The sequence below is a fragment of the Haliaeetus leucocephalus genome, unplaced genomic scaffold (assembly GCF_000737465.1).
Source record: "Haliaeetus leucocephalus isolate CR32 unplaced genomic scaffold, Haliaeetus_leucocephalus-4.0 Scaffold317, whole genome shotgun sequence".
In the NCBI taxonomy this organism is placed as follows: domain Eukaryota; kingdom Metazoa; phylum Chordata; class Aves; order Accipitriformes; family Accipitridae; genus Haliaeetus; species Haliaeetus leucocephalus.
The window spans coordinates 2977711-3003210 of record NW_010972753.1 but is presented as its reverse complement, the minus strand read 5'-3'; the positions used below and the strand labels follow the sequence as shown (position 1 = coordinate 3003210).

General features: G+C 38.7%; 1 protein-coding gene across 1 annotated transcript in view; it reads right to left on the bottom strand.

The window, feature by feature from the left end:
- POLA1 (polymerase (DNA directed), alpha 1, catalytic subunit) overlaps positions 1–24998 on the bottom strand; it is a 199183-nt gene extending 174185 nt beyond the window's left edge. Inside the window, exons 1-14 of the mRNA XM_010571305.1 lie at positions 24876–24998; positions 23783–23879; positions 23227–23307; positions 22335–22450; positions 22021–22083; positions 20431–20529; positions 18380–18575; positions 17970–18138; positions 16894–17072; positions 13365–13477; positions 12800–12916; positions 5373–5447; positions 3981–4119; positions 580–737 (exon numbers count right to left, since the gene is read on the bottom strand). Of these exons, the coding sequence (XP_010569607.1) occupies positions 580–737; positions 3981–4119; positions 5373–5447; positions 12800–12916; positions 13365–13477; positions 16894–17072; positions 17970–18138; positions 18380–18575; positions 20431–20529; positions 22021–22083; positions 22335–22450; positions 23227–23307; positions 23783–23879; positions 24876–24998 (1725 nt within the window). The remainder of the gene's footprint in view (positions 1–579; positions 738–3980; positions 4120–5372; positions 5448–12799; positions 12917–13364; positions 13478–16893; positions 17073–17969; positions 18139–18379; positions 18576–20430; positions 20530–22020; positions 22084–22334; positions 22451–23226; positions 23308–23782; positions 23880–24875) is intronic.
- Positions 24999–25500: the final 502 nt, after the last annotated feature.

Below are 25500 nucleotides of genomic sequence, written 5' to 3'. Positions count from 1 at the left end.
TCTTCCTAAGCTAGGGAGACTTATGTTAAAAAACAGATAAAACATGCCTAACTACACGTTGTGGTCTGCAATCCACAACTGAGAGTGACCACCTACATCTCTCCTCCTTTCTGAGGAAAGGAAAGATCTCACAGCAGAATAGTAGGTGCTACAAGATTTAGACCAAATTCTCATTCTATTTCAAAATGAGTTTTATCAGCAGAAAAACCCAGTCATTTTACCTAGAACCTATGATTAGCTCTACCAAAAAAATAACAATAATCCATTAACAGCTGTTCTGGGACAGTCTAATTTATAACTATTATGCACAACAGACAAAATAAAAGGCTTGAAAAAATACATACGATCCACTGCCACCGTAAATATTCTCACCAAACAGGCCCCTTGAACCCACAGTTCTCATGCTGGTGAGACCCCAATAAAAATTTCTTTGAAAAGCCCGCAGCACAGAAAGTCTATTTAACACTAAATACATTTAGATATGTTTTATCAGATGAAGTTCTTCCAAGCCTTAGAAAATTTTTAGTATATTCCGAAGAACAAAACCAAACCAAACTCAAATGAGAGCAGATTACTTACCTCATTCTGGTGAGTCTTTGGGTTCTGAGTGGTCTTCATGCTGAGGGACATGACCACAAGAGGAGGAGGAGGAGAAAGATCTTTAACCACATTCACAAAGCCAGGCTTCATGGCCACAGCCTCCACCTTACACCAGCTGACTGACTGATTTGAAAGCTCTGAGGAAACAACAAAAATCACCTTCATTCTTCTGGGAACCACAGGTAAGGTTTCTCTAATGGCACTGCAGTACACAGCACGTCCTCTTAATGTTTTACCTTTGTGGGATAGTCCAAGATCCAGACTAATCCTGCCCAATTTTTGGTAACTCCCTGAGCCCTGACTTCCCAGTGAGAAGCCTAGTCACACCAGGGGCTCCTTAACACCAAAGAAGAGAGGGAAGATTTGTACTGAGGTCAGGAAGATGTGTAATGCAAAAAAATACTTCAGGCAGCTTTATACAGAGTCATAGGAGAGAAAGGTATAAGCTAAGTGAGCATAACTCCACCTAAATTAATATACCACCTCTTAGCATCTAACCTTGTAGTCAGTCCAAAGGCTTCATAAAAATTAAATTAATACAAGTGAAATGAAAGAATACTCACAGCTTTCTCAAATGCTACAGAAAAGACAGCCAGGGTGCTAATCAAAGGAATTTTGATTGAATGAGAACAAGAATGTATGACTGACTGAAACGCACCAGATAACTAATTCATTTAGATATAGTCCTTCAGAAACACAATTAGGGAAAGAAGGTGATGGGGGATGTCATAAGACATACTACTCTGGTAGTATAAGCTATCCTAAAATGTAAAAGAGACCACAGAAAGCTATTTAGACATAAAGTGTACAAGAGCTAAAAATTAGATAGATAGATAGATAGAGAAAAAAAACACATGTTCACCACCCATTATCATTTGAGAATTTTTTTGTCTGTAATTCTTTACTTGCTTTAAAAAAATAAGTGATCATTCACTGTAGGGTTCGGCGTTTGGAAGATCTCGCGATGTCACGGAAAGTTAGAGGGTTAGTCGCAGCCTTATGATGTATCTGTAATCCCGCCTACCCTTGTTAGTATAAAAGGAATTAACTGCGCAATAAAAGGGGGAAGTTGGCGCTCACACTGTGTGCGTTATCTGTCTCTTTCCCTGGTCCGGGCCGACCAGTGGTCTAATCACGGCACCTTGATATGTGGCGAACGCTACAATTCACAAAAGATGCTGATGAGGTTACTCACTACACACAGTAAGAAGCAGAGGTTAGATTTCTGATGGATTAACCTTTTGAAGACAGCTATTGGTAGACCTAGTTATCTTACTCCCTGCAAAATTATTTGACTCCTCTCTGGAAGCCCACATATTTTACCTTCTCTCATTATCCTTGCTCTAAATGCAAACAGGTAACTGACTAAAATACCTTCATTTATAAAACACTGATGATCTCTCCAAAGGAAGACAGGCAATCAATCACTTAACACCTGTTTTTTCTTTGATTTCCAGTATCTTAACATCCAGAGCTTTGACTAGAACTCTATAGAGCAGTGGTCTCCAACGTGGGGTGCATGCACCCCAGGGGGTGCATAAGACAATCCATCGGGGTATGGGAAGAAAATATTTTTTTGTACCATTAATAAATAAAATAAATACTTTAATAAGTGTTTATTTCACATACCTTGCCCTTTTTTAGTTTCTATTTTTGAGTTTATTTTATAATGTACATAATATATTAGTACATGTATATAATTTATAAATAAATACCTATATATAGGGGGGACATGCTCAATTTTTTACTGATGGGAGGGCACGATCTAACAAGTTTGGAGACCACTGCTCTAGAAAAGCTCTGCTGCTATCTAGCACTGATACTCAAACTGCAAAGACAGCTTCATTACAAATAGCAATGACAGTTTTTGAAGCAGTTGTAGAAGTCTGATCAAATGGTTTGAGACTTGCTTATTCTAAACCTGCCAGGTGTACTTCTTATCCCTAAGACCCTCTATGGGAAGTGTGGAAGGGAAGCTACACAAGAAAGCAAGAACCTTGATTATAGAGACATACCCACAAACAAACAAACGCACACACAAAACCCCAAAAAACCCAACCCAACAACCCAGTTTTGGGGCACAAGATCCAGTGCAACAATGACAGAAATTTGCATAAATATAACTAGCCAGCTTAATAGACAGTTTTCAACAGAGTGGGCATGCCACAGTCTTGAAATGAGCAATTCTGATAAAGATACAGATTCCCTCTGGAACCTGAAGGCCGTAACAGAGATGTGAGTGGGGGAAAAAAGAGCTCCCTTAGATTACCATTTAAGTCTGGTGTGGAATCAGTATCTGAGCTCAGGCAAGGTAATTCTAAGGGGAGATAGCACATGTCAGCATTAAGTAAAATTGAATACTGCCTGAACTGTTGGTTATCATTGCCATAACATCTGTCACACTGGGTATGAGGAACAAAACAGTTCTGGACTCTTTTTAGGTGAAAAAGAAAATGCCAAAGAAATAAGAAGTCAGTTCTTGGGCAAAGAGTGCAGATGCAAAATCCTTCTTAGGCCTTTAAAATCAGTGCCAGAAAGTACACTGATACTTGCCAATGTCTGGTGGAAAACCTATCACAGCTAATCCATCTTTTGGCAGTCAGGGATTTGTCTTGTCTATTCCAGCATAAAATCCTTACTGGTATCAGCTTTGTCAGTGTGTGAGGTGCTGAAGAGGAGAACCCTCCTGGTGTCAGCATTCATACTGTCAATTCTACATTTGAAGTACCCCAAGGAGACTGCACTAATAGATGTAGCTTTTGTCCAGTATGATCAACTTCCCTACATTCTTCAGAATATGTAGCACACCTTGAGTAAAGGGCTCTAACCAAGCCAAAATAAGGCAGCATAACCACCTGTAAGTGGTGCATGCCACTCATGAGGCAGAAAGGATTTCAAACTAGAAAAGCTCCGCACCACGTTCTAAGTGCCAGGAAAAAAACCTAACACACAAACATAAAAGCCATCTAGCAGCAGTTTGTTCTTAAAAAGATACATTTGCAGAAAAAACATGAATCTTAAGTTATCAAAAGAAGAAAGAGGAATAAATTTCTAGGAAATTAACTTTTTAGCTCAGTATTCGAGGCTTTAGGGTATGCACCAAAGAGTAGCTGCTAGGCACTGTAGAGCTCCCTCTCACTGCCGTTCAAAGCTATAATCTCATCTATACAGTGTGCAACTTTATACAGATAGAGCTCTCACTCAAAAAAGGAACAATAAGTTACAATTTGTACTAGGTAATGAAAATTACACAGATAAATTGCAAGGTTAATTTACAAAATGATAATTCATCAGTACAATTCAAATTTCCCCTCCTCCCCCCGATCTATAATGACGTGTGCTTTCCAGCAACCAAGTATTTCACATGCAAACCACCATACGTGGATTTTTTATTTCCAGCCAGCATGGTCCTTTGATCTTCCTACTCATCAACAGAAGTTCCAGGCTAGAGGTGTTAGTTCCAAATACATGTGAAAATGTTTGTCCTTTCAGATCTTGGGGAAGCCGAGGGCACTCAGCCTAACAAGTAACAGAAAGCAGTGAGTTATTTCACCCCACAGAAGTCTTCAAGGTTGACAGACTATATCCAGACAGCACCTTAACAAAACTACACAATACCTGAAATCACTGTAATTTCCCACAAGCAAAGCCTTAACCCATAATACCTTACAGTAATTGAAGAAATTACACTATTGACTCAACTTAAATAGGTGCATAACAAAACCAGGACAGTAATGTAAAAATGCACTGAGGCAAAAGTTCTTCTTCATCCATACTGGATGTAAGACAGAAATATTATCACCAGCCAAGACTACAATAATGTTCAATATCTATTTTAATACAGAAACTGCTCATGTTGTAAACTTAATTAGATAGTTACACCTTTAGTCTTGTCTGTCACATAAAGATTGGATAAAGTGTTTCTACACAGGTAAATAAAAATTTGAGATAGCTAGCAAATCTCTATAGGATGCTGCTTTCACACCTAGAACTAGCATAAAAAATGGGGTTAAAAAGGCATTATCACAGCAGCTGACTCAACAGGTTCAAGACTGCTGTCTCTTACATTTGAAACCAAATCAAGTATTTTTGCTAATGAAGAACAGCTACTGATGTTCTGATGGGAATTTTTTTCATCTTTGCTGCTCAGTTTTACAGCTCTTCAACAAAAGTCTTTCTCGCCTAGCTGCTATTTGCAAGAGCCATATAAGCAGAAATATCAGCTGTATTCTGGACATGGATTCAACAAAATATTTAAGGGTAGTAAGTAATTTAAAACATCTTAGGCTACTTTGGGCCTTGATCCAGTACAGCTAAAGGGTTGTTTGGCTCATTAGTTGATCCAGTGGCAAGGCAATAAAAAAATAAAGCAGGATAATTGGGAATACAGATTGTTGTAAATCAGTAATCAAATTATAACTGGGGGACAAGGCGGGAGGAATGCAGTAGTTGTAGGAAGTATTTTTCCCCCTCATATTTACACAAATAGAGCTAACGCTAACAAATCAATGTTATAGGTTACCTGGTGATGAACTATTTTTGTTAAGGACTAACCAACATATAAATAACAAAAAAAGCCACAAGCTTGGGTATTAACCTCTTTTTTTTTTCTTTTTTTAATTACAAGACAATGAGCAACTAACTACACACTGCAACAGAGGTACAGCCAAAGATCAAATACTTCAAATTTTATATTTTTTTAGTAAAATCATAGAATTCTTAATTAGGCAAGAAAGCAGGTTCTGGTCTTTCATCAGATTAATTATACTCACCGAATATTTAACTTCTAAGTATTCAGATTTTGCTGGAACATCTGGGATCTCAAAAGCATAATATTTTTCCACTTTCTGTATAAAACAAAGATATTATTTTTTCAGTATCTCCCAACTGAATATTCATTCTGTCCAATAAGAAAGCTAATGAAATAAAGGCCAGCCAAAACATACATCTTAAATGTCATGGGCTTGATCATATATTACCAATTCTGCAACTCATTATAACCATCTAAAGATAGTAAGAATGTTTTAGTACCTGTATTTAATCTCTTTACATTTTCCTAGCATGAAGAGTTTCTACAGAATTGACTTACAAGTATACTAACCATTACAAAACAAAAACATACAATCTTAATAGCTCAGGAAACTCAGTAACAGTCTGCAAATTCACAGGCTTCAGACATACTCATGAGAATTGGTGGTTGCAGACCACCACAAAATCATAAAATGGCAGAGATGGAAAGGTATCTCCAGAGATTGTCTAGTCCAGCCGCCTGCTCAGAGCTGGGTCAACTAGAGCAGATTGCTCAGGGCCCTCTCCAGTTAGGTTTTGAGTATCTCCAAGGATGGAGACTCCACAGCCTCTCTGGGCAACCTGTGCCAGTGCCTGACCTCCCTTACAGTAAAAAAGAGGTTTATATTCTGATAAATTTCCTGTGTTTCAAAAGGTACCTATTGCTCTTGTCCTCCACTGGGCACCAATGAGAAGAGTCTGCCAGAGTCATCTTTACTCCTACCCATCAGATGTTTATATACAATGATAAGATTTACATCACCAATCCCTTGCCCCAAATCTTCTCTTCTGCAGGCTGAGCAGTCCCAGGTCCCTCAGCCTCACCTCACATGACAGATGCTCCAGGCCCTGTAATTATCTTTGTGGTCCCGTGCTGGACTTGCTCCACTACATGCACGTCTTTCTCATACTGGGCAGCTCAGCTGAACGCAGCACTCCACATGTGTCTCACCAGGGCTGTGTAAGGGGGAAGGACCACCTCCCTTGAACCTGCTGGCAATGCTCTGCCTCACAGCCCAGGATGTCCATGGCTGCCTTTGCCACAAGGGTACGTTGTTGGCTCATGGTCAACCTAGTATCTGTCAGGATGACCAGGTCTTTTTTTCTGCGAAGCTGCTTTACAGCCAGTCCCGCAGTCCACGGGGTTATTCCTCCCCTGGTGCAGGACTTGTTATTTCCCTTTGTGGAACTTGATGAGATTCCTGCAGGTCATGAGACATCTCCAGCCTATCGAGGTCCCTCAGAACAGCAGCACACCCATCTGGTACATCAGCCACTCTTCCCTGTCTTGTATTGTCTGCAGATTGGCTGAGGGTACTCTCTGCACCATCATCCAAGCCACTAACACCGACACTAAGCAGGATTGGACCCAGTATCGACCTCTGGGGTACACCACTAGGGACTGGGCTCCAGCTGGACTTTGTGCTGCTGATCACAACCCTTGAAGCCCAGCAGTGCAGCTGGTTTTCTGTCCACCTCGCTGTCCACTTACCTAGCCCATACTTCATTAGTTTGTCTTTGAGGATACTATGGGAGACAGTGTTGAAAGCCTTACTAAAGTCAAGATGAACAACAGCCACTGCTCTCCCCTTGTCCACCAAGTCAGTCAGTCATCTCTTTGCAGAAGGCTACCAGCTTGGTGAAGCATGACTTCCCCTTCATAAACCCACACCAAACACTCCCAAGCACCTTCTTGTGCTTTGTGTGTCTGGAAAACAGTTGTCCTCACAATTAGTTGCTCCATCACCTTTTACCAGGGCTGGAGATGAGGCTGACCAGCCTCTAGTTCCCTGGAATCTCCCCCTCCTTGCCCATGTTGAGGATAGCAGTGACATTCGCTTTCTTCCAGTCCTTACAAACCTCCTCTCATCAGCATGACCTTTTAAAGATAATCAAGTGTGGCCTCGCAATAACACTGGCCAGCTCCCTCCGCACTCATGAGTGCATCCCACCAGGTCCCATGCACCTGTGTCTGTCCAATTTGTTTAAATGTTCCCTAACCTGATCTCCACTGAGGACAAGTCTTCTGTGCTTCAGGCTTTCCTTCTGGTCTCTTGGGGTCAGGGATTGCTGAAGGCTGGACTTAGTAGTAAAGACCAAGGTGAAGAAGACATTGAGTATCTCGGCCTTTTCCATGCCCTTTTTCACGGCATCCCCTGTCCCTTTCAGCAGCAGGCCCACATTTTCCTTTAGTCTTCCTGTACCTATAGAAGCCTTTCCTACTGCTCTTTGCCTCCCTCACCACATTCAACTCCAGGTAGGTAGGCTTTGGCTTTCTTTTTCCACCATGATGTCACCTTCATTTGTCTGCCCTCTAATCCTGACCCATAAGCTCTTGACCAGCTCTTTGCCCATCCTTAGGCAGGACTCCATGCATGCCCATTGCTTTGACATGTAAAAGGCACTCCCCCTCCTTGCCATTCCAGCCTGTCCTTCTTAACCACATCCTATCTCACCATGCGTCTGTGATCCCAATGAGACTGTAGCCCCGTAACTGCACGCAGTTCCTCCTTTTATACTGCATACTTTAGTGTACCAGCACTTCAGAGAGGCACCCAAGAGAGCTTATTTCCCAACCATCTGCCAGCTGTTTACTTTACTACATGCTTAGAACAGAATCATTTCTATGACAATATTGTATTTTTCATTTTGAGTGACTCGGGTTTTACTAGAAAGTAGTCAAGTTTGTTTACGTATCTCTAACAAAGATAGTTAAAGCCATCTCAAGTTCAGTACAACTTTACTGAAAGTTAAGTATCACTTCTGCTTTCTTCAAGAACAATAATGATTTTCCACAACATGCACAGCTTATCAGTTTCTAAGAATAACTGCCTTCGTTTTCCAAATAATTACAATATCCTGTGCAACACCACTATGGTACCTGCTGAAATGCCACGCTCTACCCTGTAATATGTATGCTCTGCCCTGTAATACTTCACAAACGATCTGCACCACTGTTATATAAAATTGTTATTATGTTATGCCATAACTATGCTAGAACATTACTCTTACTACAAGAATTCCTAGAGGGCCCTTAAATTAAAAAGCATATTTTCACTGGACAGTGCATTAAGTTCAGCACAGTATACACAGAGTCAGCATAATATACCACTACATTAAGTTTAATAAGAACAAAGTCACCATAAATTGGAATAAAATTTACAAATAAACAAAATACATGCACAGTTAGGTAAACTCAAAGTTATTTGCTTTTGAGGTTGGGTGGCTGGTTTGTTGGGTTTTTTCTCCTTAAATTAATAGCATCAGCAACAGCTCCCTCAGAGCACTACAACGGGCAGTTAAGTTTGCTACTTCTCATAACACTGCAGTTTTAAGGCTGCAAAGCCCAGGTAGGAGAGGAGAGGGCCCTCTGCTATAAATAGGAAGAAGGCAAATCCAGAAACAACTATGGCATCAACAGCTATGTGGAAGCAGAAAACAGTAATGTAACTTGGTACAAGAGCACCACTATGAAGAAAGAAAAGCATTACAAATTAGCATGCAAATGTAGATCTGAACTGTTGAGCCAAAGCAGCACCTCACACAAGCAGCACATCATAGCTGTAACATAAGAGATGGCAATGCATTGCTTTTAGCACATGCTACCGGTGGCCCCCTTCTTTTTTTTAATTTAAAATACACTCTCAGGCTTCAAACAAGTTCTTGTTGCAAACGCAAGCTGAACATAGTGTAAAAATAGTATGCTGCAGTGATTCATCTGCGTTATTCCACAGAGCTCAGCTCAATTACACAAGCGTCTGGTCATAACTGCAGTGAATGAATGCTTTGCTGCAGAGTAATCTGCCCTTCAAGTGGCCCTTCACAGAGCAGAAATGAGCAGCAGTGATTAGCTGCTAAGTTCCTAAGTGGAGTAAGGCTGCTTTCAAATTGATTTGTGAAGACTTGCTAACTTGGCAGCAGTGCAACCCATTGAAGCTACAATTAGCAGCAGGTGCAGGAGGAAATGATATGGCTTAAGTGTATCTGTTCCCAGGGACAAAGTTTGGTGCTGGCAAGGCCAAGATGCACACGCACACACGCACAGAGGACAACTTGTCTCAGTGCATAAATACCGGCTCTCTCCGCATCATCGCAAAACTGGGTATTCTGAATAAAAGAACTCTGGGTGCATGGCAAGTATGCTAGTAACCTTTCTGATTTCCAGCTAATGATGGAAGAATAAGAGTTTCTCAATTTCAAAGAAATGCCAAAACCGAGACTTGCGTTACTCTGAATGCATTGCTCATGAGTGCTCTGCTCACCTGAGCAATATTGCCATTAGCCTTTTAAAAATCTTTCAAAACACCAACCCTTAACAACACAGTAGTGGAACACTGGCTGCACATCACAGAACAGGGGAGTTCTTCTAAAGCGTATTAGCTCTTAAACACATACAGTCACAACTGTGTGGAGATCACTTTTTGGGAGCATTCACTCAGCTGAGTGCCACCACCATTTCAATTTGAGAGCCCTGCACACCCCTATGGAAACACAGATGCAAGGGCTGTATAACAACACACCACCTCTGGTGGTATGAGTGCAATGAGAAGAAAGATGATGACTCCTTATGAAAAACAGACTAATACGGTATATAGCCAGGCAAACTGAGGTCTCTCAGAGAGGAACAAAAGAAAAGGAGGGTGCAGTAATGGGACAAACCCGCTACTTCCACAATTACCATGCAGGCAGCAAAAGGACACCCTGTTGTAGCGATGTAAGCCTGGCCAGATTTGGTGCCACTTGTTCACAGTCAATTTTGTGTTAAGCTGGAATAGCCGAGTTACTGTAATACCTTCCTTGAATAATCCTCTAAAGGCCCCACCAACAGCCCTGCTCTCCAATCCTATCTCTTCTCTTATCCCCCACATTACTAGTGCCATACCCTCCTGCTAGCTCCAGTTCTCATTAAACCCTTCCAGGAGACAGTAGCTATCAAAATCAGCAGAAAATTATGCCAGCAAAATAAAGCTGGATAGCCTTTTACCATGTTAGCAAAATTCAGTTTACTGAGGAGCCTGATGAATTCAAACAGAATTTGAATTCTTACTGTTCAGAAACAATTCTGGTAGGTTATTCCAGAGCTTCTCTGCATACCCAACTATCCTGCCTAATTTATTCATGAATTTAAATTTATAAATTTGTTCTTTTGCTAAAACTCTCCTTTAAATAGCTTTCTTGCTGCTCGTCCCCTTTTAATGTTTGTAGAGAGCAAAAAGGTCTTAACATTATTCTTCACTTTACTAGGCTAAAAAAAATTAAAGCTCTTTCATAGTTATCTCTGGTGTAACTGATTCTCCTTTTGTCTCATCCTTCTAATTACCATCTTTTGTACCTGATGTTGCTTGAGTTAGTCTTTCCTCATCAGGGTGATCAAGTGTTGTAATATTCTAGGTAAGATCTGAACAACACCTTAGTGCTGCTACTTCCCTATTCTTGCTGGGGATCACTCCTGTGTTACACTCAAGGACCCCAGAAGCACTACAGTCATGGTCCGGACAACACAGTTGGGTCTTTTACCCCAAGCTCTGGGTAAACTCAGTAAAAATTTGATAAGCTTTGAACTAACATCAGAAATAACAGTTCAAATACTTCCTGCATATGGTTTACCTTTATTTTTAAAAGCCATCTTTGAAGGTTAAACTATATTACTCCATTACCTCACTCACACTATTCTTCCTTAGCACACCATGGAACAGGGGAGGTTTCCTAAGATTCTATTAACAGATCTGTGTCTTTTTAAAGGCCTTTCCCCCTCCTTTCATTTCCGGAGTACAAGTGTTTGCATCCTCTCTTTTAATGAAGAATTGATTTGCCCCAAGTTTCCTCCCTCATTCGTCAAAGGGTCTTCAAACAGTGAGCTATGACAAACTTTTTTACCTATTGTTAAATTCATTCCCTTCCGATACATAACAATTAAGTTATAAGCAACTATACAAGAGAAATAACACCAAGAAAACTGCAAAAGCTGAATTTGCATCAGAGTTTTGAGAGAGAAAATAATCTAGAACAAAAAAAAAGTTTTACAAAGTACTAATGACGTGCATTTTCCCTGAATGACGTAAATAATGCACTAAGCTACACGTTGATGAAAAGACATCATGTCTTGCATGAATTTGCCATTTGAGAAACACTGCTCACATTTTCACTTTAACAACTGAAACTTTCAGAAGTACTCTAGCTTTGTATTAGATGACCTCCTGAGGGTCTTTCCAAACTGAATTACTATATGAACTTGTTTTTATTTTCCCTCATTTACATATTGTTAAATTCCATTCTTCCTGCATTTTTACTTGCCATTCCATTTCCTGATCAACTATTCAGGAACGAATCCTACAAAGTCACAAGACTGCCAGGCTAGGAAAAGTTAAAACTAATTCCACACCACCCAGTAATTACAACGAAAGCCAGCTTTGCCAGACTAATGACATGTTGCTTCAAGAAACAGAAAAATTTCTAAGCGTTCATTCTGAACACATCTTTTCCTCTAACTTGCATATTAGCCACCTTTCCCCACACAAACTTCTCACCTCTGCACCCCTGCCAAAAGACAAATGCTCTATGTAAATGAACAAGAAAGCTTTCTCACACTAGCAAACTAATTCAGTCCAAATGTGCAACTATCAGCGGTATCAGCTCTTTTCCTGCAGACTTATAACAAGTATTATATTACTGTATGTGCAAATTTTCCACTACAGCAACATTTTGGTTTTCCAATGTTCTTTTCAGGTTTGTTGAGCAAACAGAACACAGCAGAATAACACTATAAAACTATTGCCCATAGCTGTAAGCCCAGAACAGCTTAAGTTTCAAGACTGCATGACAGTTATCACAACTTGTTACCTCCTGTATAAGGGCACTATGACAATCCATGCTCTGAATGGCACCCATTCTAAAAAGATAAATCTGCAAGGGTGAAAGGAAGGATGAGACATGCCAAGAGATGAAGTTCAATACGACACCTGGTCAAATGCAAAGATGGTCTAATCCCAGTGTACTGACCTATCTGCTGAACAACACAATCTTTCATTTTAAACTTTGACACCATGAGCTGATACCCATTTAGGCATCAGAACTTCTATCTGTTCTGTATTCTCAAAAATAGCTCAGCAAGCAAGCAAGACAGTCTGACATTCAACCCAGTTTCAAAGAAGCTAATGAATGAGTATTTTCAAAAACAGTACGTTTAAACCTCTGGTGGAACAATCATGTTGCAGATTTACCTTTCTTAAAGGAGTATGGATATTTGGGAAGACACTGGGACAGCTTTTACAGGCAGGTACACTTACACATGTCAGGAGTTATATATTTGCATCTCAGCATAACCTCCCCCACTGGACAGTGTTTCAACAGACTTTCCACCTTACAAACCAGAACAACAGCAAATGACCAAATAGGATGCTTGTAGACAAACCTTGGATTTGAACTTCATGATCTTATACTTCGGTGAAATGCAGTCATTAAATTCCTTGAAAACACTCATTATAGTTACCGGAGTCTCCGTCTCTTTGCCAGTGGATAGGTCAATTTCCTCAAAAACAGAAGTTTTTAAGTTAACAAAAAACACCAGCAGACATGACCAAGAAGTTGAATTTTGCTTTGCTATTATGAATCACGTATCTCTTCTTTAAGTGAAAACTACAATGCAATCAGCCAAGAAACCCCAAATTTAAAAAATATTATTTGAAACAGAGTGTTTAAAAAGCACTAAGTTTTCTACTAATACTTCAAGACAACTTTATTTTCTAAGCAGCAAGTCTAAAGATAACAATTTGACTGCAGTTGTTAGTTAGGGTCAGGGGGAAGCAGCAATGCTCTACTCTGCATCTCACATGATATCCTGTGTATACACTGGATTTTACCACCTACAGACAACACTGGCTTCAACAGTTCCCACAAACACACTACTAGAACTCATAACCTGCCATAAGCAGAATGAAAGGTACTTATGTTTGACATGCTTGAAAAGATATGCTTACTGTTTCACGTGGCAGTAGATAAACAGTTCTCTCAATATTTTTCACTGTCACACAACAGCTGACATAGGTGTTTGCAGATTCAATCCAAACTTTGCCAAACAAAAATACCACACCTAAGGAAGAAGGGCAGAGCAAAGAATTCAATATGCAATTCTTAAATTTACCATTCTTAATGCTGCTTAAAGCAGCTTATTATGTATTCTTACACAGAAACACAACCATTTCTGGATTAGGTCCTTGAACAACAAATCTTTCCAATGTATCAGCACATTCTAAATTTTTAAACACCAGCTTTACAAATAGATACCTGTGTAGTTCTTCATGCCCCTACCTCCATCACTATAGTAACACCTCGATATGTGAAATTCAAAATGACATGACACAGCCAGTCTTAGAATTCTGTTCTGATAGTCCATTTCTACCTACATTAGTTGGATAATTCATGGGGAGAGGAAGGAGACAGAAGTCAGTGAAAGCTGAAGATAATCAGAATGCCTGTGCTGTCAATCACTCCTGAAACATGTGTTACCTACAATTTTTCATTCTTCAGCTAGACCAGTAAAATTAACTCATTTTTCCTACACTTTAGTACCATGAGATCAAGACTCTACTACTAATAAAACCTGTAGAAATACATTCTGAAGACAACAACTAGAAGCTTATTAACTGTGAAAAGTTTTCAACTGACTTTTTAACAAATGAGAACATGGAAAGACGTATGACATCGCAAGAAATCCTGGATGCTAAGACAGCAGTTGTAACAAAGGTAGACATTCAGAAAGCCTATATAGAGCAGGACTAGCACAACTGACTTCACTGTGGACCATGTCATTATTGTACGTGCACATCTCTGAGCCACAGAGAACTTGGCATTAGCACAAAATGCTGCAAACTGCTAACCAAGTGATGTTAAACTTTGAAATAACATAGAACAAAGCCAGCTGACTTTCACATACACTTTGTGAATTACAAGCAAAATAAGCTTCCAAGTACAACTCAAAAACCTGGCTTCACCTGAGTTCCCTTCAAACTCCAAACAATTTGGAATCTGATTACATGAAAGACACTCTTCCTACAGTACATTACTATTGATGAAATCAGAAACATCAGAGCTGAGACTGTCTCAGAAACAGTGTTTCACATAAAGAAGATTTTGGAACCTATGTTTCTCCTTGGTCTGACAATGCACAAACAGGTCCTTGGTTAAGAGTTATAATTTATCTTTGCCATGCAATCTATCAGGTGTAGAGGCACCTTTCTTACTCCATTAGATCAAAGATAAATCAGTAAAGATGCACTAAGACAGATGACAGGGTTAGAGTGACAGGCTAAGAAAAATAATTTCTTGAGTGCATGGAATAGATGTGAACAAGACTACTTTTGTCAAGGACAGAGAATACTGCGGTTTTGAAGATGATGAGCAAGGATACAAGCTTCAGCTGCACAAAGTATCTTAGAGATTTTAATACAGAGGCGATCTTCAAGATTTAGACAGTTTGAATAAAAGGATCTAAAAAGAGCTCAAATTACAGATCTAAGTGACAGGGAAGATGAAGTTCTTGTCCCCAGCAATCTTTTTTTTTTTTTTTTTTTAAAGGGATAAAAAACTCAGATAGGTTTATATCATACAGAAAGATGGAACTATGGGAGAGACCACAAAACAGTAGTTGGTTGCTTTAACAGCTGGCAATATTACGAGCATGGAGAAGTTAACCTGTCAGAGGCATACATATAAGCAGGTGAGGTAGAAAGAAGGATACATGAGCCAGTCAAAGATAGGGTAAAAGGCTGCCTGGATTGCAAAGACAAACTTTAATCAACTCTAGCATGGACAAGTAAGTGGTCTTAACCCCCAGACATCACAGATTCAGAGTAATTTAGGATGGAAAGAACCTTTGGAGGTCACCTAGTTGAACACCCCCATGCACACCACACCACCCCCCAAAAGCAGGGCTAACTTCAAAGAGTTCTCAGAGACATTTCATATGTAAAACCAAGAAATGAGAGAAGAGATATCAGGCCTTATCCCCTGTTAGCCTGATTATGGAAAGAAGAAACAAAGAAAAAATGGGAGTAAAGCTTATCAAACATAAAGTCTGCGAAAAGAAAGATCATGCTACCAATGAACCAAAAGGCAAGCAAAGTCATGAGACAAGGAAAATATCTTGCAGAGGGGAAAGAAAGGGCAGTTTTTATTTGTTATTTCTTTAAAATGTTAATAGGATTACAATTCGCAAGTTCTCTGCCTAAGATAGTAAAGGGAGTTTTGAAAAGTAAGCCTCCAAAAAAAATCATTAAGTTTGAAAGAGTCTTATGATTATGCTATAGTATTTACTCTTCAGGCAATGCATTTGACATCACAGCAAATGAGGCATAAACAAAGATCATGAACTTGTTAAACAAAAAGCAGTATCAAAATTTTCCCTTCTACATTACTAATTGAAAACAGGTGCAGTCTTTATTATTCAATCCTGAAAAAGTCATAATGAGAAAAGAACACTCCTTGCATGCGAGGAACAGAAATCCTTTCATAATTATGTTCCATTCAGCAACCACTGACTTGGAAGACAAAAAGAAGGAAAAAGAACAATAGTGGGGTCTTTAAAAGTAGCAATTTTATATTAAAGCCATTGATTTCATCAAGATATCTATGATTATTACCACTCCCATCACCAAGCTGTTCAGCCCGGCACAGTCTCATATTTAAGTCTGGCATCCCAACTCACAACAAAAGGTGTAACAAAGAAACATATCTGACTCAATGCTTACAGCATCAACCCAAAAAACCTTCAACAACATACGGAAGAACCTTCCGGTAAACCTACATGAAGCACAAATTAGAAACCCAAGATCCTAAAGCTGCTGATGAAATGAGAGACGGATGGGAAGTACTTAGAACAGATGTGAACACGACTTCTTTTGTCAGGGCTGAGATCAGAATGCCGCCATTTTGAAGATGATGAGAGCTAGGATTCACACTTCAACTGCACAAAGTATCTTAGGGATGTTAATCCAAAGACAATCTTCAAGATTTACACAGTTTGAATAAAGGGACCTAGATAGACCTTGTATTTTTCAGGCCACCTTCCTCCCTTAATAGACATACCTTTCCTTCCTATAAAATTGTGCAACTGCTTTCTAATAATCCACCAGAATTTTAAGTTACATTTCCAGAAATAGGAAGAAAGCATGCTCGATTGTTGCACCACTGAGTAAGAAATTAACAACATCAACTTATTCCTGGAGTGCACTGGGTTTTAAGGCTGCCAATGGGTCACCAACATTGAGAAGTGGTAGTAGCTCCCTTTGTACCTCCCTACTGCTATACTAGGCCAAGAGACGACATTCTTACTTTTCCCAGTCATAGTGCCCTGCACTGAGGACAGAGGTGTGGAAAAACAAGACATTAATGTACAAGTTATGAAGCACAGAGAGACAGGGTATCTAGACATCATTTAGGCAAGTCTGAAAATCCCAGTTACATAAAAAGAATCAGAATGGCATTTTCTGCCTTTAACTGAACAGTTACCTGGCTGACTGTACTGATCTTCATAAGCATCCAGCCAATAAAATCTTAAGACTTGATCATCATTTTCCCCATTCACAAGTGGAAGGAGATTGGGGTCCAGCTGAACTTCTGCCACTACTAGATCAGCTTCATCTTCATCAATTCTGTCCCAACATGAGATACCTGGGAGAGAACAACTTCTGCAGGTTTTGCAGAAGAAGAAAGAAACAAGAAGTAAACTTATGCCTTTACTATGACCACCCTTTTGCTTTTTTTCAGCCCTATAATCTCACACCTTTTGTTGCTCTTTCCACTACCAAGCAACATTCCCAACAGTTGGGTTTCCTCAGATTTCTTCTGAAAAGAAGGATGGAGTGACAAAGAGAGAAACCCACATGCAAGTATGGTTCTCAGTACACAACAGGCAGGCTTTAAAAATCATTCAACTGGTATTTCAGCCTTGGTCATTCAAGCCTTTAAACAACAAATATATCCACCCATCTGTACAAGCTGCTTAGTGGGAACAAGAGATTATTTCAACAGAACTACCTTTTCAGTCATTAAATGTTTAAGTCTTTTTGCTCATTCAAATATTTTACAGTTTAAAATTATGGAAACGTATGATTCAAGATTCTTCCAAACAATCAAAAAAAACAGGAAAAAAAAAAAAACTTTTTTCCTATTTCCAAAGATATAGCTGTTCACCATGTGAAATTACTTTTAGCAACAATACTTTTAACTACAACTAATGTTACAAAATACCTTCATAGTTGCTTAGAATAAGCATCATTAGCAATTCCTCATTTTTGCTTATTGGCATTGAAGATCATTGTTCAACACCCACATTGAGTCACCTCAATATACTGAAATGTGTTATGTTGTCATGTGCTAAATCCCAAAGACATCAAGTATTTTTCAGTTAATTAGCTATCAGCATGTTCAACATTACCATTTTTAACGTCACTACAAAAAAAACCATCACATAGCATTATCATCATTCTGTCTGTATCATAATTATCCCATTGGCAAAGACAAATATGAAGATAAATCTAAGGCTTATTGGTAGAAGAAAAAAAAAAAGAAAAAGAGATTCTTACAAGACAGATGTCTCTTTCTTCTCTGATTCCAGCTGCTCTGTCTCTTTCTTTTCAATTTCCTCATCCCTCTTGAAGCTTTCAGCTGTCTCAGGTATAGTTTCCACATGCTCTGCTTCCATAGGTTCATCAAAGTCCTCCTCATCAAAATCCATCATTCCCTGATCAGCATCTGGAAGTGTTGCACATAGCACTAAAGGCTTGAGTCATTAACATGACACACTGTATACTACAGCAGTATACATAGATAGCATACTACATGCATGAACGTAATATACAGTATTAATATACAAACAAAATATCACATTTTAAGCTATCTAAGCATCTAATTAGCATTAACTAAGAAATGTTTTAACACTAATATGCCATATTTAAAGAGTTTCCAGAACTGGGTTTTTATTTCTTTTTGATACCTTCAATAGCTTTCTCTTCTATTGTCTTCACTATTCCCCCATTTTCTGTAGCTTTTTGCACATACTTGGTATCCTCTTTTTCAGAGTCTATGACAGATTTTGCTGTGTAATTGGGACGTTTAGGATGAAACGAAGCTGGAGGAAAAGCTTCCTTTCTGAGATGAGCAGGAGCTTTCTTTGATATAGGGGTGATTACCTGAAAGACATTTTAGCCATGAGTTTAAAAAAAATCTCTTAAGAGCAAAAAAGGAAAAAAAAATAAAATCTAGCACTTGCTATTTGCACAACTAGTAACCTGGGATAGAGGAAAAGCTCCACATATTTTGCATGATAGCTAAAACTCCCTAGAAGTAAACTTTAAATTCTTATGTGTTTCTACTATAATTTTAAAAAGCAGTTTACAACAGGCCATGGTTGACATTTAATTAAGTTTGTGGTTACTTTCACTATTTTCCCCACATAGCACTACTCCATTCCTAAATTAAAACCTCTGTGTCACCTGCGTATGTGACAATATACATCAGGCAGGGACAGAGCCTGGAACAATCACAGAAGGCCAATCTGGCAGTTTACACCTGTTCATATCAGCAATGAGTTCAGGACGTCTAGAAGACACCATGGATCTAGAAAACAGAGTGCTTCTCCATTGGATTTCTTCATGCTACAGACATTGCATGCTCTGCAAGTCTAAAATCTGAGGCAATAAGTACATAGTTTGTTTTTCAGACAAGATACCACTACGGCAGCAGCTACAGAACCTCTTTTTATGGAAGATGCGTATGAAGTACCCTCCGCCATGACCAATGACAGGTCTCTCCATCTACTGGCCCTTGACCTGCGGCAAGGTCCAAAACCTCTATCTTTTGGGAAAGCTGTTATCTACCGACATAGAATTTAGAGTTGCCAACAATCGTTTCTAGGGTTCCAGTCTCAGTACAGCTACTTCTACTGTGGCAAATGCCAAACTCAGCCCTTCACTCACCTTAAACAGAAAGCAAACATTACTTAATCTACCTTCACCAACAATTTTTTGCCAGCTCAGCCAAATGCATTTATTCATACTTATATTCCTGCTCATCTCCTGAAGTAGAAAGCATCACTGCCGTCTTGCTTTTTATGCCCCTTTGTTTTCTAAGGCTGGACTCTTCATCCTCTTCATCTGTTTCATTGTCTAAAATCTCCAATTCCTCCTCCTAGGATCACAGAAGCTATCATCTGAACAGCCTGTCTGGGAATTAATTCCCTTCTCAATGTTTCCTACTAAAAGTGACCACTGTTTTGCACTGTAAAGACAAAGATCCTCTCTTACTGTATCTCCCCCTTTTTTTCTTTTTCAATTACTTTTAGGCTCCAACACAACTGCTGAAATGAGTGCCACTCGCAATTATTATCTGCATAAGAGCTGATGTCACTATTACACAAGGTTTCACAAATCGGATTTATCTACTCTACTCCATTTGCCCTCTACAGACTCTTACCAAATATCTCATTGTATTTCCAGCTATAACATCCTTCTCATTTACCAGAACTCTTAACAAAATGCTAGCCTTCCACCCTTGGCAGCCAGTCCCTCCTTTCACTCCAAAATCTTCCACTAGGGTCAACTTCTATCCATAGCTTCAATTTTCCATTTGCTTTTCATTTCTGCAGAAGATGAGTTTCTTATCCTTTTCCACAACCACAAATAGAGTCTCTTATGCTTATTTCACTTCCCATCATCCTTTCCTTGCCACAAGGGTCTTTTCTACTCTTAGGAAAAAAGAGACAAAGCAGAAACTCACCTTCATGTGATACACCGGACATTATAAAGACAGTTTCACCTGTCAAATGTAACAGCTATATACTACTACTATACTAACGATACAGATGGAGTTGTATTGTGTTTAAGTATTAACATGGAAAGGGAAGACAGAAAAATGCATGAAGTTACACAGTAACATTGCTAAGGAAGCTAATGAGAAAGGTAATCTAGAAGCAGAAATAAAAGACAACAACATTCAAATCAACCGAAATACAGATTAATGAGAACTTTTTTGATTTTTTTCCATTACCTTAGGAGTTTGGGATTGCACAGAGAAAGGATTCAGTGGTACTCCAGCAGATCTTTTCCTTTTCAACATTATAATTGGTGGTGGACTTATCTGAACAGTCTGAATATTAAAAGAAAAGAGAAAGTGACAAAATGAAGGTGGTGTTCGGTGTTTTCTTTTGCCTCGGTTAGTAACATTTTCCACCAAAGACAAAAGAAAGCCACCAGTATTTCTCGTTTGCCAAGAAAACACACCTCCTGATATACAGCTCAGCCACGTAAAAAGAATAAGTTATCTGAGCAATCAGCCCATGAAGACTGACGCTAGATTTTTTTGGTAAACAGTTTGAGAGAAAAACTGTCATCAAAGAGTGAAACACTTTTCAAACAGCAGGCATTTCAATAGCTAACTGTGCCTTTAATGCACAAATATCAGAATAACTGGTGGGCTGTTCCTCATGTCTGCTGAAACAGTAGTATTGAGCACACATGCCTTAAGAAAGGCAGAAGTGCTCTTTCAGCACTGTCACACTAGAGGAAAACCCGTTTTAATTTATTTACATGCACAGATATTTTTTACTCATCAACAGCTAGTAACAAAAGAAAATTTTAGAGAACAAACAACAAAGCCAAAAAAACAATAGCTAACTACTAGTTAAGTAAATAGAAGCCATAGTGTAATTATTAGCATTATTTCCCCTAATCAATGCTCCACAAAATTTGACAGCATTAAAATGCATTTGCTTAATGATTTGAGAGTTTTTGATAGCCTAAGGTATAACTCTCAATCAGATATCACAGGGAGAAGTAAAATAATAACCGTACAAAACCAAGAGAACAACTTTACATTGGAACATTTATACCCCTCTTACTGCTCTGTAAAAACACATTATGCTTATTACGATACAACATATTTCAATTCAGTATCTCACCACTACAGCAGTTTCGCGGTTTACATGTAAGCAATCCTTTCCATTTTACAGAATCCTGCTAAAGGGCATTAACTCATTAAGAAGTCATTAATGACAAGGAACAGCCTCACTTGAGACAGTCCAAGCCTGCTACAGCAGCCATCCTGCACTCCTAACTCAGAGAAGTGTTAATCTGGTTCTCTGTAGCAAACTGTGGAAAGCAGGAGGAGGCAGACAGAAGTTCAGGCTACATCATCTGCTGAAAACAGTCCTCCTTCAGGTCCCCTCATGAACCCAAACACACCAGATGGAAATATGCTACAGTATACTGGCTGGAGCATGGTGATACACATACATGGTATATGCAATTCAGATGCAGGTTAAGTCCCGTTTCACTCCAGGCTGACTAAAACGTAGAAGGGTGCATTAGCACAGGCTCTACATCACATTAATATAAACCATGTCTAATCAGGACATAGTAGTTTTGGCTTATCAAACCAATACAGTCACGAAACTTCTGCATGGTGGAGATGACAGGTAGGCTGCATACATACATGGAATATACCAAGCAGATGTGCTATGGAAGAAATCAATCTTACATGGTCTAGTTTTAGGAAGAACTTTATTTTCTTGAGATGTTCCACGGCAAAAAAAAAAGAATGCATTAAGGTGTTTCAAACAGATTTTATTAACATACTTACTTCAGCATTAAGATCTTGAAGAATATCGCCCAGTAAATCATCCTTTGACAGGTCCACAGTTTTCTGCAAAATAACAGATTAGCCAAACAGTTCTTAGTTATATGTGCAAACCCAATCATGAGACCAACAGGAAACGACTAAAGGGTTTCCACAAAACACACGTTTTCAGGAATGCTCCATATCTAAGAGATTGTAACAGGAGTTTACGTCTTGCTAGACACGAGAAACTGAAATGAGCCCTTGCTTTATTCCACTCCCACTAAACCACTGCAAACAAGTTAGAAATCTTTAAATTCAAAAACATAAAAACTTACATCTGTGTTTTTCTTCCCAGCACTGGCTATAAACATAGACTTAATTGTGTTTGGCTTTGACACCACAGATTTTTTCACGTTCTTTTTATCAACCGTAGATGTTTTGCCACCTTTTCCTACAGAAAAATATAAAAATGTGAATTTTGCATCAGCAAAGCTCAGTGTTTAAGGGTCCAGGAATAGATAGCTGAGGTAGTATATTTTTTCCACCTTCACACTGCTGGCTGAGATGAGGCTTAATCATCTTTCATTTGCCGTCAGCTTTGTAATGGCTGTCATGCACACACAAAAAAGCGCAAAACCCTATCAGCACCCTATCTTTCCTAGTCGCATCAGAGATGATCTTTGCATACCCAAGTTCATACTCCAGAAAAAGGACCAAGATACTTTACATGGAAACATCTCCTGAAAAAAACACAAGTGTCCAGGAGTTTAGCACTAGGTTTGGATTCCCAACACCAGACTCAATTTCTCAGTTTGCCAGCAACTTCATAAAAGTTGTCAAAATCATTTGATCCCAGATGCTTAAAAGCATGCAGGTATTTTAGTGGCAAAAGAGACCAAGCATCCTTTAGACACCGGCTTTGGAAACCAAGATCATTCCTAGATGCATTTGTTCTAGAAGTGAATACATATCCCGCAGAGGGCCATAAGCAAAATTGCCCCAGTAGTGCTGAAGTAGTTAGCAGTGATTTTACCTCAACTTGTGGACCTCTACCTTCCATATCACAGGGGCTAAGCAAAATCCACAGTCACAGGCACAGAACTATAGTGCTTCAAGTAACATGTTATTTGGCCACATTCACCACATACTGATGCCAAGAAGCTGCCCATTTTAGGTACCTTTTAAAAGCCACTGGAAGCCATTCTACAGCGGTCATGTTGAACCTACCTTTCTTATTGGAACCAAGAGCATCATCATCCAGATCTTCATCAAAGATTTCCCTTCCATCTTCCACATAACCTATCCCATCTGTAGAAAAACAAATTGTTAAAGATTTACATTTTAAATTCTGTCTACTGATATTTCTAAATATATTCGTAATCAAATGTTTTACATATTTTAAACTTTTCTCCTTTAATATAGAGCAGAAGTTATAAATGCAGAAGTATTAAAAACTAGAGCACTCCCAGCCGTACCTTCTATTAGACTAAATACACTTATTATGTGTTTAATTAGAAATTATCAATTACAGTACTTCTTGTTAAAGTTACGTCACTGATAACTGGAAATAAAATTTCAAAAACTTCTTAATGGAAAAATATTTTCATTACCATCCCAATACACTACTATGAGAACAATGCAAAAGATTCATTTCCATATAAAAGCTTATCTTTTTCTTGCCTCCTAAAACAATTTGTAAGAACATACTAACTATAACATTATGAAGCCTAATTGAGTTATAACACTATAATCAAAATAATTCTCCAAATGTATCTTAACTTACCATCATCAACAATCCAGTCATCATCCTGACGTTCTCTGACCATCTTGGAGTATTCTTCCTCATCTATTTCATCATAAACACCTGTGAACTCCTCAACCTACAGTTAAAGTATACTGAGGATTAATAATTCCCATCCCATTACTTATTAATATAGGTCATCAGTAAGAACATAAAAGTTCCCAAGAAATGCATGGTTCCCTACACTGTTACATTGTTCACAACTAGTAAGCACACATTCAGTTTAAGCTTCTTTTTTGGCAGTGACAAATTTTTAAAATTATCACAGTACGCTGAAACTCAAAATCTACTGAAGCATTGGTAGAGATTTCATTTGAGACTGACTTGCTTTATTGCTCATTTCACATTACAAAAAAACCCCACCAAAACCCCAAAAAATCCTAGCAATGGAGACTTCTGACCTTTGGCTCTATTTCAAACACCAAGATGACCTCAGTGAAAAGGAAGGGGATTTGATGTGCTCAAGTGTAATGCTAAAAATGCTCTTTTGTGCCTCAGAGTAAACTTGCACGTTAATGATCTACGCACGCCAGGCTTCTTTAGATTTATCCACCTCAACATGCAAGTCACTTCCTATTGGCATTACAATTAATTGGACAGTATCAGTGTTACACTGCTAGATTTCAGTTCTATCAGGTAAATACCTAAATTTTGGTTTCTTTGTGAAAACATAGCATATCAATATTAATGCATTTCGGTCACGTAAAGCTTTGAAATTCATTTAACGTTTAAAATCATTTGACATTTAAAAAAAAAAAGTACTTCCTATCATAACATTAATTACACAATTAAATTTTAAAATTTATCCCTGTGGGATAGTTACCAAGCAGTAACAAGCATGTTTGACTTGCAGTTAATAAAACAGGTTTAGTTTTGAAAACAGAAAGAAGCAAATAAATGATACCAGAAAGCAGCAAAACAGTTACATTCTGAAAAACATACACCGTTAAAGAAAAAAAAGCTGATCTGAAAGGCAGATTTTGTTTCCTGTAACTTTTAGATACGTATTAAAGGGTAGTTAAGCATCTCAGCTCCTATTCACTTTCTAATAAAAGAAAAGAGGAGGAATTTTCACCTCATATTTTATTTTTTCACCAGCTTTGGCTTTTTTCAGACGTTCCAGTGCTTCTTGCTGGCCTCTTCTAGACTTCTTCTCACGTCTAGAACGTGATGCTGCAAAACTTCCAGACTCATGCATAGCTGCAATTAATTAAATAGAAGAGAAATAAGTTTAGTAATGAGCTGCTGTTACCTTTGGTACTTAGCATTCAGTGATGTATTAATAGATGGTTGCAGTTTTGCTTAAAATGAACATAGAGACCTACTTGGTTAAAGGCACACAGATGGCTCCTGATGAGCCAATTCTGGAATTATACCAGAGGCATGGTCTCAGACAGATACAGAGATCAAACAGAGTTCGTGCCAGTTCATATTCAGCAATACGCTATCACCTAGATTTCCAAAGCATCTCTCAAATCTCATCAACCCTTATCTGAAAAGGATCCCCCCACTCTTTCTTTGGGAATTTCCAGCTCCTTTTATTTTGCATGTCTCCATGACAACTCAGGAACAGACAGACTTAGAAAAGGCCTATATTGCTACAAAGCAGTAATTTTTTTTTAGGTGGTTTCACAACGTTTAAGAGTGCAGCTAGGTTGAGATGAACGAGTAATCTGTTGGCAGCAGAAGACTGCTGCCCC